Consider the following 17,151-nt stretch of genomic DNA (forward strand, 5'->3'; position numbering starts at 1 on the left):
CTACACCACTGGGTCAACCCTGACAATGTTACAATTTTTGCTTTAAATAGTCATATATACTGTAAGGAAATCAACAGAAAGTAGTCTTTAATATTTATCCAGATATTTACAATTTTTCATGATCTTCTTACCTTCTCAAATACCCAGTTTTCCTTTGGGTACTATTATTCATAAGCCTGAAGAATTTCCTTCATTTAGCATTTCTTGTAATGCAGGACTGCTGGTGATAGATGTTCCTAGTAATTTTTTTAAAATGTTTTAATTTATTTCCATTCTTGAAAGATATCATTGACATAGAATTCTGGGTTGACAGGTTTTATTTTTTTTCTTGAGATGAATATTCTATTATCTTGTTTTCATTATTTCTAATAAATTTATGGCCATATAAAGTGTCATTATTCTCTAGTTGCTTTCAAGATTTTCTATCACTTTCAGAAGTTTGACCATAATGTATCCATTATTACTTAGTTTTTATTTATCTTGTTTGGGTATTACTGGGCTTTCTGAATCTAACTTTCTGTTTTTCAACAAATTTGGAATGGTTTCAGCCATTATTTCTTCAAATATTTTTCTGCCAAGTGTTTTCCTCTCCTTGTAAGATTCTAATTACATGTGCTATAACTTTTGATGTTATCACATTGGTCTCTTTTTTAAAAAGTATTTTTGCCCTTTTCCTCAGATTGAATTATTTCTATTGATTTCTGTCAAAGTTAAATGGCTCTTTGTCATATGCATTGTGCTGTGAAACCTATAAAGTGGATTGCGTGTTTTACACATCCTACATTTTGTTGCGAATGTTCTGTTTTATATCATTTGCTGAGATTTAGCATTTTGTATATTGTAAGCATATTTTCTTATACATACTTGAGCATCATTTAAATACTACTTTAAAAACATTTCTCTGGGGACTGGCCCAGTGGTGAAGCAGTTAAGTTGACATGCTATGATTCAGTGACCTGGGGTTTGCTGGTTTGGATCCTGGGCGTGGACCTAAGCACTGATTGTGAAGCCATGCTGTGGCAGGCATCCCACATATAAAGTAGAGGAAGATGGGCATAGACGTTAGCTCAGGGCTAATCTTTCTCCAAAACAAATTTGTCTGATAATTTACAAATCTGGGTCATCTTCAGAGTGATCTTATTTTATTGTCATTTTTCTTGAGACAGGTCACATTTTTCTGTTTTTTTTTTTTTATGTTACTTTAAATCTCGACACTCTTGAGAAGACTCTGGATTCGATTATATTTCTCTAAAGAGTGTTGGTGTTATTATTTAGAAGGCAATTAAATTAGCTGAACTAGCACTGAAAACTATCTCTTGGTTGACAACTCAAATCATGTCTCAGCTCTATAATTTGTCTTTAGGTGCAGTCTTGTTCACACAAGGATTGTTTTGGTGTCAGAATTTGGGGCAGAGTTTGGACACTGCGTTTATTACTGCCACTTTTTGGCACTCTCCTTTCTGGGATCCTGCCGTCATTTTTTAGCCCTGTTGTTGTCCTGAGCTCTATCCTCTACTTTTTTTTAGAGAGGAAAGACTGCAAGGTGTTCATTGGAGTTTTAGATAAATAAATGAAGTTGAACTTGGTCTGCCTTCAGGCTAAAAATGGTAATAGCAGGTAACTCTTTTTGTGTCATTTTCTTCTTCCAAGTCCAAACTACTTTTCCAAAACTCTGACTTTCCCCGCCTTCAACCTCCAGGTTGATGTGTGTATGCATGTGTGTGCTTTGTCCAGAGGTTATAATTGTTATCAGTGGTAGGGTCCCTCAACAGCTTGCTTAGACATACCAGAAACAGAAGCTCAAATTCCTTTGGATTTAAGTGTTTTTTTCTTTAGTTTGAAAACATCTTCAGTTGTTTTATGTCTGAGGACCTCATGATCTCTATAGTACTTACTAAAATTTGACGCACTATTTGTTGCTGGCATTTTATTATTGGTAGATATTTATGCATTTTGCTACTGTGGTAACCAAATGTTGTTTATGAATTTTATTCCAGAATCTTTGATAGGGAATCTTAGATAACATTAACATATGTAGTTTGGAACAAAAAGTGAAATAGAAAAGGAAAATATAAACCTTAGGTAGAGAAAAACATTGGATTCATTCAATTAGTGTGTGGTCATTACCCAATTCAGTCTTTGGGGGAAGAAAATGTAAATTTTTGCGTGTTGTCTTGGGAGGAACCACAAAGAAATAATGGTTGTAATTAATGGAGGAGACTCATAAAATGTAGAGCAGAACAACACTTTTTAAATGTTAATGTCTTATTTTATCCATAACATTAATTACCAGTAAACAAAATATTCAGATTAGTAACTTTGGCACACAAGCTTGGACATGAACAAAACAGTCCTTTTTACCACAGGGCGAATGTGCTGTATTAGAATTTATGCTCACTCATCCGGCTTGATTGCCCATGTCCTTGAAATTTATACCATACTGCTTGCTCCCCATATGTGCATTTATCCAAGACCCTGGTGAAAGTATCTACATGACAATTATTACCACTATACAAAATTATCTCATAATAACTTTTGGCACAAAGGAAACAAAAACATAGATGAGAAGTTAAGAAAATATTAACATTTTTTCTATTTCCCAATATTTTCCTTTCACAAAAAAACATTTCACAAAATATAATGGGAAAAACGTCCTCATAGCTGTTATGGTACATTAGATTATTTTTCAGTGAACTTACATTTTCTCCTTCTGACCACTATGAGAAGAGTATATTTTGTAGAGAATTAATGATAGGTTTGGCCCTGTGACTTGTTTTGACAAGACAATGTGAGTGGGAAAGTGATGGCTTATGAGTTCTGAACCCAGGCATAAAGAAGTACATTTCTGCTTGGCCCCCTGAAAGCTACTAATCTCTGCCATAGAAGATCATGTACAAGGTAGCCCATTGTTCTGAGAATAATATATATAAAAAGGATCTGAGCTGAATCTGTGGTCTGGAGGTTAGCCCATGTATACCTAGCCTACATCAACTGAAACCCAGCCAAAAGATAAATGGGAGAATGAGAAATAAATGATTATTTTTAAGTGTCAATGCCATCTTGCTTTGTTTATAACACAACTTTAGCAATTACATATAGCTACAATTTACATATTGAATAATATTAATTTTTAACATTTATATATTTTCTCAATATGAATATGGGAATAAATATAGAGAACTAAAGAAAATGTCCATATTCAAAGAGATAAATGTATATGAAATGTTAATTTATTTTGCAAATGATCATCATGTATAGGATCTCTCCCTCTTGTAATTGAATGATGGCGGAATTGTGTCTGAATATTGTCAAATAACTAAAGTTTATTCTGAGTTCTCTCAATGAATATTTGTCTGAGCCCCACAAATATTTTTACACTTTTGATTTTTAAAATTATTTAACATTTTATTTTTTTCCTCAAACTATTTTTCTAAGCATGGTAATAAACGTTGACAGAAGGTGGGAGATAGAAAATTCAATAAAACAAGATACCTTCCAAAATATCTGAAATCCAGTAGAGGAAAAGAAAACATTAAAAAATCAAGGAACACTATTATTATCCAATGAAAATACCAGTTTCCACCAAAAATATGAATCTATCATTGAGAATGCTATACTAAAACAGATTCAGAAGATAGATGTTGGTTCCATTCTCTGAGGAAGTTGGGCAGATCCAAATGGCTCTTATACAGCAAGCTTGCGGTTGTTGCGTAGTAACCTTGAGGGCCAATTAATTTATTAAACTCAGCTCCAAATCTATCCTTCATTGCCCTTTTTTGAGATAATAGAGTATATCTTATAAACTCTTCTCCCTTGTCAGCTCGCGTGATGTTAAGTTTTGTCAGTAAAAGGCACTGGACAGGCACTGCAGGAGAAACAGCTCTTCTTCATGGTTTCATGGAATTTTCTCTACTTTGGCTACTACAGTGTGGTTGCCAGCTGCATGCACGCAGGAAGTCCTGTGATATTCACTCTCCAGCAAGTTTTTGTGTCCAGTCCCATTCATAATTCCCTGCCCTCCAGTCTCTGCCTGCTGACAATCTGGCAAGGAGGTCATCTTGCTTGCCTGTCACAGACTGAGATCCATCCTCACCAATTTCAGCCTGCTGACTGAGGAACTACTCTGTTCCAGGGCGCTCCAGTGAACGTGTCTGCCATGAAGTTGCCTGCAGCCACAACGTCTTCAGTGATGTCTAAAACCCATCCTCAGGGAATAGATCTGGCTGCAAAGTGACTCCTTCCTTGGGTGCTCTCCTTTAACCTGAAGGTATTCTTTGTAATTTTCTTTTATCCTCTCTTAGTAGGTAATTTCTTACAAATAGTAAATAATTATTTACATAAATCTTCCTTTGATTTCTGTCTCCTTGACTGTGACTTATACACCTTACCTTGCACCCTCAGGTAAGGTAGAATAAATCAATTAATTTGAAAATATGAGTGGAATTACTCAACTTACTGAAGATAGAAATAACAGTTCTTGATGTTATTATTTGCAATTTATACATGATTTATTTTAATAAATTGCAAAAGCTTAAGAAATTGATAATATGTACCTGGGTATATATTTTAAAAATTAATATACACAAAGATTTAAAAATAATTCTACAAATCCAAAAGTGAAGCCTCAGGCAAACTATGGACTTTAGGTGATTTTGATGCATTAATGTGGATTCATCCTTGGTAACAACTGTCCACTCTGGTCAGTGATGTTGATAATGGGGGAGGCTATGTATGTGTGGGGCCAGGAGGGATAAGGGAAATCTCTGTACCTTCCTCTTAATTTTGCTATGAACCCAAACCTGCTCTAAAATATAGTATCTTAAATAATTCTAAGAAAATAATTTATGGCTTTTGAAGAAACTACAAATATGCTCCTTATTGATGGTGAAAGAGCAGTATATCAAATTTAGGTAAGCTAAACTGCCTGGTGCTTACAAACATACATTCTTATTTCCAAACATGATGCAGAAGAAAGTGTGTTTTTCTGATAATTCAAATATGTACAGTTATTGTCCCTATCTAAAGATATTGGGAACCTGAAATACAAAGAATAATACATCATTAATATTGGTAATCTATAACTTTCTATTTTAATCAATAAACAACACATTTAGACCAATAGCCCCATAGCTAAATCTGAATATTTCCCATATATTTTTCTGTGGAAACACTTAAATAATTGTGTTTATATAATTACTTGTGTATTTCTTTTTTTCTTTCTAAGATTAATTCCTTCAAGGTAAAATATGAGTTTTCAAGAAACTTACAGTTTGGAAGAGAAAGTTGAGCCATTTGACCACACCCATGAATTATTATTGGTTCTTTGGGAGAGTCCAATCCATGAAAAAACACTCAAGGAGTTCAAAAAATTCTATGAGAAAAGACATTTTACTAGAAGTCAATTAAAAACTTTTATACTAATTAGGATTTGGTAACAACAAATGAAGTTAATTCTTTCTTATTTTATAGAGTCTTTCAATTTACAATATAACGTTACACACGGGATACATTATAAAAATGTATTATGACTAAATGAAGAGGGCACATTGAAACAATGACAGTTTCAGGGCTCTGAAAACTGATCGAAGGTTAACGATAATTTGTGAAGTATTTATTATTGGAAAACTGACTAGAGATTCAAGTAAAAATGGAGCCAACTTCTAATCTTCTTGCCTAGGACTGCTCCCACATCTGCCCTCCTGCCCAGCCCAGCCCAGAGAGCAAGAAGAATTGCAATTTGTACAATATGGATAAGGCTGAAAGAAATCAACGATGTTGCTGATACGGGGCAGACTTGATTAGCAGATGGGAATGGGTCACTAAATAGCCCACTAGTATTTCAGTTCAATGTGTCAAACTTCCTAGGTAATTAATGAGGAAAACCATCCTTTTTTAGTCCAAGGTTGTGATCTCCTTTGTGTCAAGCACAGTGCCAGCTGTATATAATGGGAAGGTACTGAAACCAAGACTACGATGAAAGAAATGACATTAGATCTACGCATTCTTGGATGATGGAAAAAATGTGTAGATGTGTAGAAGAGACAAAAATGATACTAGTAAAAGGTAAAAACGAAGGGAGACTTGAGATCTGATTTCAAAGTTTTGAGCATTCTCCAAAACAGACACACACACACCCCAAATGGTAGAAGATGGAAGCTCTACTGACTTACAGCATTTGAATAAAGCCCATTGAAAAATCATTGTTTCACAACTAAGCTATGCAATCACAAGGGCAATCCCTAAGAAGTCAGGCTAAAAAGTAAAAATAAACAGTAAGAATTTTTAAAAACTGAGCAGAAATATCACAGGCACACTTTAGAGAAGATGCTGCAGCAAAAGTTTATGCAAGTTACAAAAAGTAATAAGTGTAAGGTGGGACTGGCCCAGTGGAATAACTGTTAAGTTCATGTGCTCCACTTCGGCAGCATGGGGTTTGTGGGTTCAGATCCCGGGTGCAGACTTACACATCACTCATCAAGTCATGCTGTGGCACGGCCCCACATACAAAGTAGAGGAAGATTGGAATAGATGTTAGCTCAGGGACAATCTTCCTCACCAAATATGATTATGATAATAATAATAATAACAAATATAAGGAAACTGAAGCAGAATCCATGTTTACTACAGTATATTATCAAAAATGTCTACTTAAAACATAGAAAGCATGCAAATAAACTAAAAATTGTTTGACATACTCAGGGAAAAAATCAGACAATGGAATCCTTCACTGGGATAAAATGTTAGATTTATTAGAAAAAATATATAGAGGAATTATTATAAATACACGTAAATTATAAAGAAAATTGTGTTCAAATAATTATATGAAAATACGATGGCAGTGACAAAACCAGTAGGAAATGTCAATAGAGAAATACAAACTATAAATGGACCAAACAGAAATGCTTAGTTGAAAAATACATTACCTGAAATGAACAATTCACTAAATTGATTCTACAGAAAATTTGAGATGCAGAAAAAAGAACTGATGAAATTGAGGATCGAGTAATAGAAATTATTCATCCCAGAAGGTGACTGAGAAGAATTAACACAGTTCAGAGACTTTTGAAACAGTATTAAGAAAACCCATATGGGTGTAAATATAGACTGAGAAGAAGAAGAAAGACAGAAAAGGACAGAAAAATAATTATAAGACAATGAATGAATAACTTCTTAATTTTGAATTTAAAAATATTTATAGACCCAAAGGGCTCAGCAAATACTAATAGACTCAGCATATTGAAATCCACATCTCAAGACAGCACAATCAAATGAATGAAGAACATTTGAAGACAAAGACAAAGAAGTAATCTTGAGGGAACAGGCAGGATTGTTATGACTTCAGTCAATGTGCCAATCAGAGAATGAGTGAGATATTTCCCACCTCTAGCAACACATAGGTCAAATTACCTCACACAAAATCCACATTTTCCTGAAAACTATTCCACATTGGAGGGGGGTGACATTAGCAAGATCGAGGAACAGGAAGCCGCAGGCCCTCATTCCCTCACAGAAACAACAACTCAACAATATATCCAGAAATAAACCCATTTATAATGATTTTCTAAGGTCTAATGATTTTCTACAAGGGTGTCAAGAACATTCAATGGAGAAAGGACAGCATGTTCCATAAATGGTGCTGGGAAAGCTGACTATTTTCATGCAAAATAATGAAGCTGGAAGTTTACATTACACCATATACAAAAGGTAACTCAAAATGGATTAAAGACCTAAACATAAGACCTAAAATTCCTGGAAGAAAACATGCTGGGAAAGGTAATGACACTGTATTTGGCAATGATTTCTTGGATGCACAATAAAAGCACAGGCAACAAAAGTAAAAGTAGACAAATGGGACTACATCAAACTGAAACACTCTGCATCACAGGACACAATCACGAGTGAAAAGACAAGGTCCAGAATAGGAGAAAATATTTAAACATCATATCTGATAAGGAGTTAATATCCAAAATATATAAGGAACCTCTGTAGTGCAGCAATTTAAAACCAAATAACCCAATTATAAATTGGGCAAATTCAGAGAATTTTCCAAAGAAGATGTGCAAATGACCAAACATGAAAATATGCTCAATATCATTAATTACTAGAGAAATGAAAATCAAAACCACAATTAAATATCACCTTATACCCATTAGGACAGCTACTATAAAAAACTCAGAAAATAACAAGTACTGAGGAGAATGTGGAGAAAAAAGAACCTTTGTATACTGTTGGTAGGAATGTAAATTGGTCAGCCATTATGGAAAACAGCATGGAATATTCTCAAAAAATTAAAAATAGAATTACCATATGAATCAGCAATCCCACAAGTGAAAATATATCCAAAGGAATCAAAAGCAAGATCTCAAAGAGATATTTGCACACTTATGTTCATTGCAGAATTATTCACCATAACCAAGATGTACAAGCAACCAAATTTCCACTGATGGATGAATGGATGAAGAAAATATAGTATATATATATATATAATGCAATATTATTCAGCCTTAAAAAGAAGGAAATCTAGTCACATAATACAACATGGATGAAACTCCAGGCTATTAAGCTAAGTGAAATAAGCCAGTCACAAAAAAATCCAAATGATTCCAATAATATGAGGTGTCTAAAGTAGACAAACTCAAGGAAACAGAAAGTAGAATGGTTACTGCTAAGGGTTGGGGGTTTAGTGGACCAAGGGGAATTATTGGTCAATGTGTACAGAGTTTCAGTTTTATGAGGAGAAAAAGTTCTAGAGAACTGTTGCACAGCAAGGCAAATATAGTCAACAATGATAAACGGTACACTTAAAAATGGTTAAGATGTATGATATAGTTAAAATGTAATGGATAACATGAAAGATATTGTATGAGTAAACTTTATGACATTCTAAAAAAGGCAATAGCATGGAGACAGTAAAAAGATCAGTGATTATCAGGGTTAGAGGGAAGGGAACAATTAATAGGTAGAGCAAAGAGGATTTTTAGGGCAGTGAAAGTATTCTCTATAATTCTATAATGGTGCATACATGTCATTATATTTTTGTTCAAACTCATGAAATGTACACCACCAAGAGTCAACCTTAATGTATATTACAATCTTTGGGTGATAAAAATGTATCAACATAGGTACATCAATTGTAGCATATGTACCACTCTGGTGGGAGATATTGATAATGGGAGAAGCTATGCATGTGTAGACAGTAGGAGTGTATGGGAAATCTCTGTACCTTGTCTCAACTTAGTTGGAAACCTAAAACTGCTCTTAGAAAATATAGTTATTTTTTTTAAATGGGTCGTAAGGTAAATTTTATGTTATGTGTTCTTTTTTTACTACAAAATTTGAAAAATAAAATAAAAAGCAAAAAAAACATGAAAGAGGTAATCTTAAAATCAGCAAGAGAAAAACCATCCATTACATATAAGAAAATAACAATACAATTAGCAGATGCGTTCTCATTAGAAGCAATGAAGAATAGAAGGCGGGGAATGACATACTCAAAGAGCTGAATGTACTGCAAAGAAAAAAAAAGCTTTGTCAAACAAGAATTCTAAATTCAGCAAAAGAATCCTTCAATAAAGAAGATGAAATAGGATCTTACAGCATACACAAAACAGATTTTCTTGTTAACTGACCTGCCCTCCAAAAATATTCTTCGGGCTAAAAGTAAATGATACTGGAGGATAACTCATATCCATAAGAAGGGATGAAGAGTAGCAGAAATGGTAAATATGTGGGTAAATAAGGGTTTTTGTGTATGTGTGTTTTCTTCTCTGAATTTCTTCTAAAAATAAGATTATTTAAAGTAATCATTATAATACTGTATGATTGGGTCTATAACATATATGGGTGATACTTTGTGCTGGTAAGTGGATGCCTTTGGGTGAGGGGAGTAAAACCTTATTTTTTAACATTTGTAGATTTCTGTCTTGCAAAGACACCTAGAATGGTTCATTTCAACTGACGAATGTGAAATAATGAATGCAGTGCTAGAAAGGATGTGTATAATTAGTGTTCACAAACCTGTGCTAGCTGGCTTCAGTACAGCACTGTTAGAAGCAATCGTAAGATAACAAAGGAGGCAGAGACAAAATGGAGCTATGTTGATGCTAAGTTTCTATATTTTACTGGAATTTAGTCAGAATTAACTTGAGTAGATGGTGAACAGTTAAAGATATAATTGTAACATCCTCAGCAACTACTAGGAAAATAATTAAAAAAATATAGTCAAACTATCAATAAAGGAATTAAATTGGAACACTAAAATAATATGTATTTAACACAAAAGATGTCAGGAAAGGTGGAAGAAAGAACAAGAGATATAAACATAGAATAAATAATAAAACAGCAGACCTAAATCCAACTATACCAATAATTACATTAAATGTGAATGAATAAACATTCCAATCAAAAGATAGAAATTGTCATACTGAATAAAAAAGTAAGATCCATCTATATGTTTTCTATAACAAACAGACTTCAGATTCAAAGGCAGAAATAGGTGATGGGGCTGGCCTGGTGGCATAGTGGTTAAGTTCGTGCACTCTGCTTTGGTGGCTTGGGGATTCCCAGATTCGGGTCCCAGGTGTGGACCTACACACCACTCATCAAGCCATGCTGTGGCAGCATCCCATATACAAAATAGAGGAAGATTGGCACAGATGTTAGAAGATGGGCACAGATATGAATGATAATAAAATGAGAATATATAAAAATTTTAGGTTGGAACTAAAGTAGTACTTAGAGACAATTCATATCTCTGTCTCATGTTCAAAAGGAAGAACATTCTAAAATGAATGATCTGAGAAGCTTCCCTCTCAAGAAGCTATAAAAGGAAGAGTCAATTAAAGTTATAGAAGGAAGAAATGATAAATATATTTTTAGTCAAAAGTTTACGCTGAAATCTGTACAGTAGAATAACTCATGGTAGCTCCAAATGCAACAATGTTCAAAATACCCTTGAGCATCAGCAATAGAATGGATAAGTGCATTATAGTATAATTAGACAATGGCACCAAGGAGGTATGGACCATCTACAATTTCGTGCAAAAATATGGGTGAATCTCACAAGTTTAGCTTTCCTGAAAATGCCAAAAATAAAGAATATATACTACATGATTCCATATCTATAAATTATTATTTTTTGCAGAAAAGAACAGGAGGGGGTCATTTTTTAGTGCTTGCAAAACTCATTTTCTCATTCTAGATTATAGTTACACTTGATGAAAATTCTGCAGTCTGTTGGTATATATAACAAGCGCATCCATTTGTATGTATATTATACTCAATACCACTATCCTAAGAGAATGTTATAAAAATATGTAAACACATCTTAAAATAAACATAAAATGGAAAAAATCCTAACAAATACAGCTTGTGAAAACTAAAACAAAAAGAAATAAAGATACCAGAATTGTCTTACAACTTCTAATAGAATTTTATCTATAAATATCAAAAAAATTTCCACACTCAGTTGCAGATCAATTCAATGTTGATGTAAGCAATATTTACAATGAGAAATATAATTCTAATACTACAAAATCTCTTGTAGGGTAGAGAAGAGTGAAAACACATCCACGAAGATGAATGAGGCTAATAAAATGTGTGTGGTACATGCATTTTGATGGGCATATCACACACAAAAAAGGAAATTACATACCAGCAGCAATTATACATAGTTATTAAGAATTCCAGCAATATATAAAAATAACAGACTATGACATAAGTGGATTTATTGAGGCAGTATTAGGTTGGATTTACATTTGAAATTCCATAAAATTAATCCAATACATTAACAGAATAAAGAAGAAAAAATATGATTACTTTGTTACAGAAGGCATTTAATAAAATTGACATTCATACTTGCATTGAGAAGAAGCAATAGAATCTTTTAGAAAGATAGGAATAAAAAAGGAAACATCATGCAAGATTTAGAATAGACAAGATGGCTTTTAAAAAGAAGAACTAATATACACCTACTGTAAAAAAAAAAAGCACAGCATTTAAAGTATGGATTTGGCATAAAAACAGATAACTAGATTAATGAAAGAAGTTAGAAATTGCGATACTATACCCACACATTTATAGAAAGCAGACTTCAACAAAGATGCAAAATTATTCAATGAGGAAATTAAAGTCTTTTCAACAAATGTTGCAGAAACAATTGGCTGTTGATATGCAAAATAAAAAATAAATAATAATTTTATTCATACCTCACACTATATACAAAAATAAGCTGAAAAGCGGTCATAAACTAAAGTGTAAACAACAAAACTTCAAAAAGATATATTAGAAAAACCTACACAACCTTGGGTTAGGTGGAGATTTCAAGTAGTAAACTTGGAGAAAATATTTGCAAACCAGATATCTGATAAAAGATTTGAACAAGGACACATAAAGAACTCTCAAAATACAAACCAAAAAAGAAAATATTTCAATAGATACTTCACCAAAAAAGATACATGGATTGCAAATAAATAAATACATGAAAACATGTTCAACACTATTAGTCTCAGGAAAATTCAAATTAAAACTGGTACAGATCAGACTTCCTGTTCTGAAAAGAGGAGTGGATACTACTTTTCCCTATTCTTCCCAGGAATAATATTTTATAACGTTAAAAAAATTCTGGCCATTAAAAGACTCCAATATGAGGGTAAAACTGTAAGTCACAGAGTCAAAAAAGCTATTTACATCTCATAAAATCAAAAAAGAGCTCATATCCAAAGTATAACAAGAAGTTCTAAGAAGGAAAAAGATGGACACCACATAGGAGAAATGGGCAAGAGACACGAACAGGCACTTCTCATTCTCACAAAAGAGACTATCCTAGTGATTAAGAGTCCAGAAAAATGTGTTGAATTTAACAGTTCTCAGGAAAATGCTTTTTAAAGTGATCAAGATAATTATATAACAATCAGAACTTACAATATGAATTTCTGAGAGTACTAAGTTTTTGGATCAAGGGACCATTGAGTAAAATGTGTATTTACACAACAAACTAGAAAAATTTGGAAATAATTTAATAAATTTGACATATACATATATTTATGACCCTGCAATTTCACTATGGTGCAGAGGATAATATATTATAACTATACAGAAATACAATTAAATAATGTAAGTGTATTTGTAAATTATTATTATATTATTGTAAGTATATTTATATTCTATAATATAGTTTATTATATCTGATTCATTTGTATATAATACATAAATTACAAAAACAATATACATGGGAAAATACATACACGAGGATTTTCATTATATAGGCATTTATAATAGCTAGATATTAAAAAGCAACTAAATTTCTATCTCGGCAGAATAGATTAAAAATGTCACATTAATATAACATAATACAGAAGTGAAAATTAATGAACTAAGATAAATGTAATAATATGAATGAATTGCTATATATCATGTGGGAGTAAAAGGAGACACATATAAAAATGTATACTGAATGTCCCATTTATATAAAGTTTAAAAATAAGCAACGATAATTTATAATATTAAAAATCAGAATAGTGGCTAAGTGAGGAGGGAAGAGAAGTGATGACAGTACTCAGGGGTGGGGCTGCTGGAGGTCTGGACATCTATTTCATGACCTTATTTGTAATTACATGGTTCTATTCACTTTGTAATCAACCTGAACAATTGTGATATGTTGAGTTTCCTTGATGTATGGTAAAATTGAACAGTAAAATTTATTTTAGAACAAAAGGCATTTTTCAAAACAGCTTTTCTATGAAAAGTGAGACCTGGAAATTATTAAATGCACATTAGTGATATAAACATATAAGTAAAATATTATTAAGTCCAACTATGGAATAGTAACGGACTTTAAAATAAAAACTACAAATATGTACAAAGTTATGGATGACCTACAAATACCACATTAACTGAAATTTGCTTTTAATAAAATGTTAAAAACATTAACAACCTTACCATTTCTTCTTCATTATCTATATAAAGCAGATTAGAGTTCTTAGAAGTACAGGCCATCAGACTCTCATTCCATGCTTTTCTTTCAATACTAATGAAATAGCAATTGTTGGAATAGGTTAACCACTCCTCTGGACAACGACGACAATGATGTGCTGAAGAAAGGTTATGAATTATTATCTAAAAACAATTTGAATTTTAATAAATGAAAATTAACTTACATATTTCCATAGGTAGAAACATATATGTACATAACACCTATTCAAACTCACAGGCTTGTATATATAAAACAGATCACACTCATACACACACGTACAGAGAAGGGTCAGCCTCTCATCCCCTAATTTATATGCTCATAAAAAGTAAATGCACAAAAATATTCACTCTACATATGTCCTGAAATTCAATAAACAAAACCACTTTTTAGAGTAGTAGTGTTATCTCTTATCAGTAGAAAATTTAGGCCAATCTAAAACAATGGGTATTGTGATTTTAAATGAATATATCTTCATATTGTTGCATAAGAAGGAATACTCTACTCTCATCATTTTTATGAATATTTGTTACCTGACAATTCACTGTCCCCAAAAAATCTATTATCACTCTTCACTAGCGTAAGATAGAGACAAAATAAAAACTATACTAATATCAGAACTTTGAAAATTATTGTATACCTTTCTGGCTCCTTGTTATCAGGGATGAATTATTCCGCTCCAAGATTACAGTAGCTAGAAATATTAAAGTAATTATTACAAAAATTAATATTGATTGATCTAAATAACTCATAATAATTTTAGTTTCTTACCTTGAAATTGATGTATTGTTTAGAATTAGAATAATCTGGAAAAATATGACTTTACCAAAAAACTAATGAAGTAACGAAGATTGGGGGAAAAATATTTCAAAATCCTAAAGGACCAACTTCACCATCTTTTGCATTACTTGGTTTAACCAATCTCAAGAATTAATTTACGTTTCTCAATAAGGTTGTTCAGTCTCCTAAAGCATGTCTTTGAGTTAAGAAATCAGATATATATATATATATTTATGTATAATACTCTCTGCAACCATCCTGTTATTTATAATTTGACAAATTCAGAATATTCATTCTACACTTAGTCTAAATGCATACATTAAAATGAGAATTCTATATCACAATATTATGAAATGGATAGAGGCACTGACCATCAATAAAGTGAAAAATCTTCGTATAATTTTTCAAAATTTACTTACAGTGACTAAAGAGTATCATTTGTACTACAGTGTACATTAAGACAAGGCAGATGATTCCCAAGATCCCAGCAATTAGCTTCTCTGGAGATGGTGGTAAATCTACAGGGAGAGAAATCAAAACACTGAGAAAGGAGAGAGGGAGGCATTTGTTTAGACAGTTTACATACAAGAGAACCCACATTCACAGGGGATCACATACAGAAAACTTGGATCCAAAACCCATATCTACCATTGTAATCTTTCTTTCAGAATATTCTACAGCATTTTCAGCAAATGTAATCCTCCAGGAATTGTTGGTCAAAGACTACAAATTACAACAATGCTTGAAAAAAATTAGTCCTCAGATTTCATCTTAGAATATTGTGTTCCTGCTTCAAGCTCTGATCCTCACAAATAAAAACTACCTGAGCTTATTCTCTACCCTTTTCCCAAACCTCTGCACCCCAGCTGCACATCCTAGAACAGTTATACTGTGTGTCTATCAAATGTTTTACCTTTGTAGTGGTCATTCTTGTCTTTCTCTTGAAGATCCTAGAAACATTTTGAAGGTTTAATTCCACATAAGTTATTTCCTGTTCAGTTACTGAAATGGATCTTAGTGTTCTTACCTTTCATTTGATATCTCCTTGAGTCCATAACCGGTTTCAGTTCTGAACAGTTTTCTCTTTGGTTATCCATCTCTGCAGCTGACTAATGACAAAGGCTGTCCTCAATGATAACTTTAGTTAATAGATGATGTATACAATGACGAGATCTCTAGTATCGTCAAATGAGTGTGGGGTGAGTAATAGTACTCATTCTGCAGTTGAACAATGTAAAAGTCTCGTTCTAATTTCCTTAGGGTTTACATAAGTGTTTCATGATAGGGTTGCTCAGATAGTTTTTAAAATGATATACTATATTTGACACAATATTCTTGGTTCGAGTAATGAAGAGCAATAAATTAGAGAGGAATAAAGAAGTTGATGCATAATAATATCCTTATTAATTTAAAGTCGGATTCCACAGAAACACTTTAACAGTATTAGAATAACTGTTAAAATTAAAATGCTGCATTGGGAAAAAAAAGCACCAATTTTTAAACATGTTAATGGTTAAAGATTGAGTGTTCTAAAGTTGCGGGAATAGTAGTGTTAGCATATACAGTAATTCCTGCACTAAATTACTTTTATTTAGTGACTTACATTTCTTTATTAAAAGTGGATGAGGTGTTACCAAGTGATGTTTTATTTTGAATAATTGTGTATTTTTGAGGAACCATTACGATTTTAAAGAAATATTTTATATGTTTAACACTTATACATGACACGCTAAACTTATCCAAAACCTAATAAATAAGGAAAACAAAACAATATAAAAAGGAATTTAGAAAAATATTATTTTGCACAAGTAATTGGCAATTGATTTAACAGCGAAGATATGAAACCATAAAATGATAAAAGTGTAGATATTTATGGAAGAACACAGTTTGTGCAAACTTGCAGAAAGATTCTACAGCTGTCAAAGTCAGTAAGTGCAGCTTAAGTTGTGCAAGCAATTGTAATAAATCAGATAACGCAATTTAATAATTCAGTTAATGAGCTCTGTAGTCAGTTAGATCTGGAATTAATTCTGGGTTTGAAACTTACAACATGTGATCTTTAAAAAGTTGCTTAGGGGGCTGGCCCCATGGCCGAGTGGTTAAGTTCCCTCGCTCTGCTGCAGGCGGCCCAGTGTTTCGTTGTTACGAATCCTGGGCGCAGACATGGCACTGCTCATCAAACCATGCTGAGGCGGCATCCCACATGCCACAACTAGAAGGACCCACAACTAAGAATACACAACTATATACCAGGGGGCTTTGGGGAGAAAAAAGGAAAAAGATAAAATCTTTAAAAAGAAAAAGTTGCTATAAAACTAGAAACCTAGTTTTATAACCTAAAATGAGAATAAATATATGTATGATATAATGCATGTAAAACACTTAATAGTCTGGCATTATAA

General features: G+C 32.6%; 1 protein-coding gene across 1 annotated transcript; it reads right to left on the bottom strand.

Annotated features, from left to right (window-relative positions):
• Window positions 1-3,384: 3,384 nt before the first annotated feature.
• Window positions 3,385-15,981, bottom strand: LOC106783293 (NKG2-A/NKG2-B type II integral membrane protein). The gene is made up of 6 exons (XM_014740734.3): window positions 15,777-15,981; window positions 15,169-15,267; window positions 14,610-14,663; window positions 13,939-14,090; window positions 5,268-5,371; window positions 3,385-5,036 (listed from the first exon to the last, which is right to left on the bottom strand). Exons 1-6 carry the CDS (start codon window positions 15,844-15,846, stop codon window positions 4,916-4,918), a joined length of 600 nt encoding a protein of 199 aa, XP_014596220.1. The 5' UTR covers window positions 15,847-15,981; the 3' UTR covers window positions 3,385-4,915.
• Window positions 15,982-17,151: the final 1,170 nt, after the last annotated feature.

The sequence above is a fragment of the Equus caballus genome, chromosome 6 (assembly GCF_041296265.1).
Source record: "Equus caballus isolate H_3958 breed thoroughbred chromosome 6, TB-T2T, whole genome shotgun sequence".
Classification (NCBI taxonomy): Eukaryota; Metazoa; Chordata; class Mammalia; order Perissodactyla; family Equidae; genus Equus; species Equus caballus.

What these genes read in the sequence shown, in the direction of transcription:
- LOC106783293 (XM_014740734.3), bottom strand. Translation starts at nt 15,846, where the DNA reads ATGGATAACCAAAGAGAAAACTGTTCAGAACTGAAACCGGTTATGGAC. An exon ending in AAGGAGATATCAAATGAAAG is followed by an intron (nt 15,268 to 15,776) that starts GTAAGAACACTA and finishes CTCTCCCTGTAG; the next exon opens with ATTTACCACCATCTCCAGAG. An exon ending in AATGATACTCTTTAGTCACT is followed by an intron (nt 14,664 to 15,168) that starts GTAAGTAAATTT and finishes TAATATTTCTAG; the next exon opens with CTACTGTAATCTTGGAGCGG.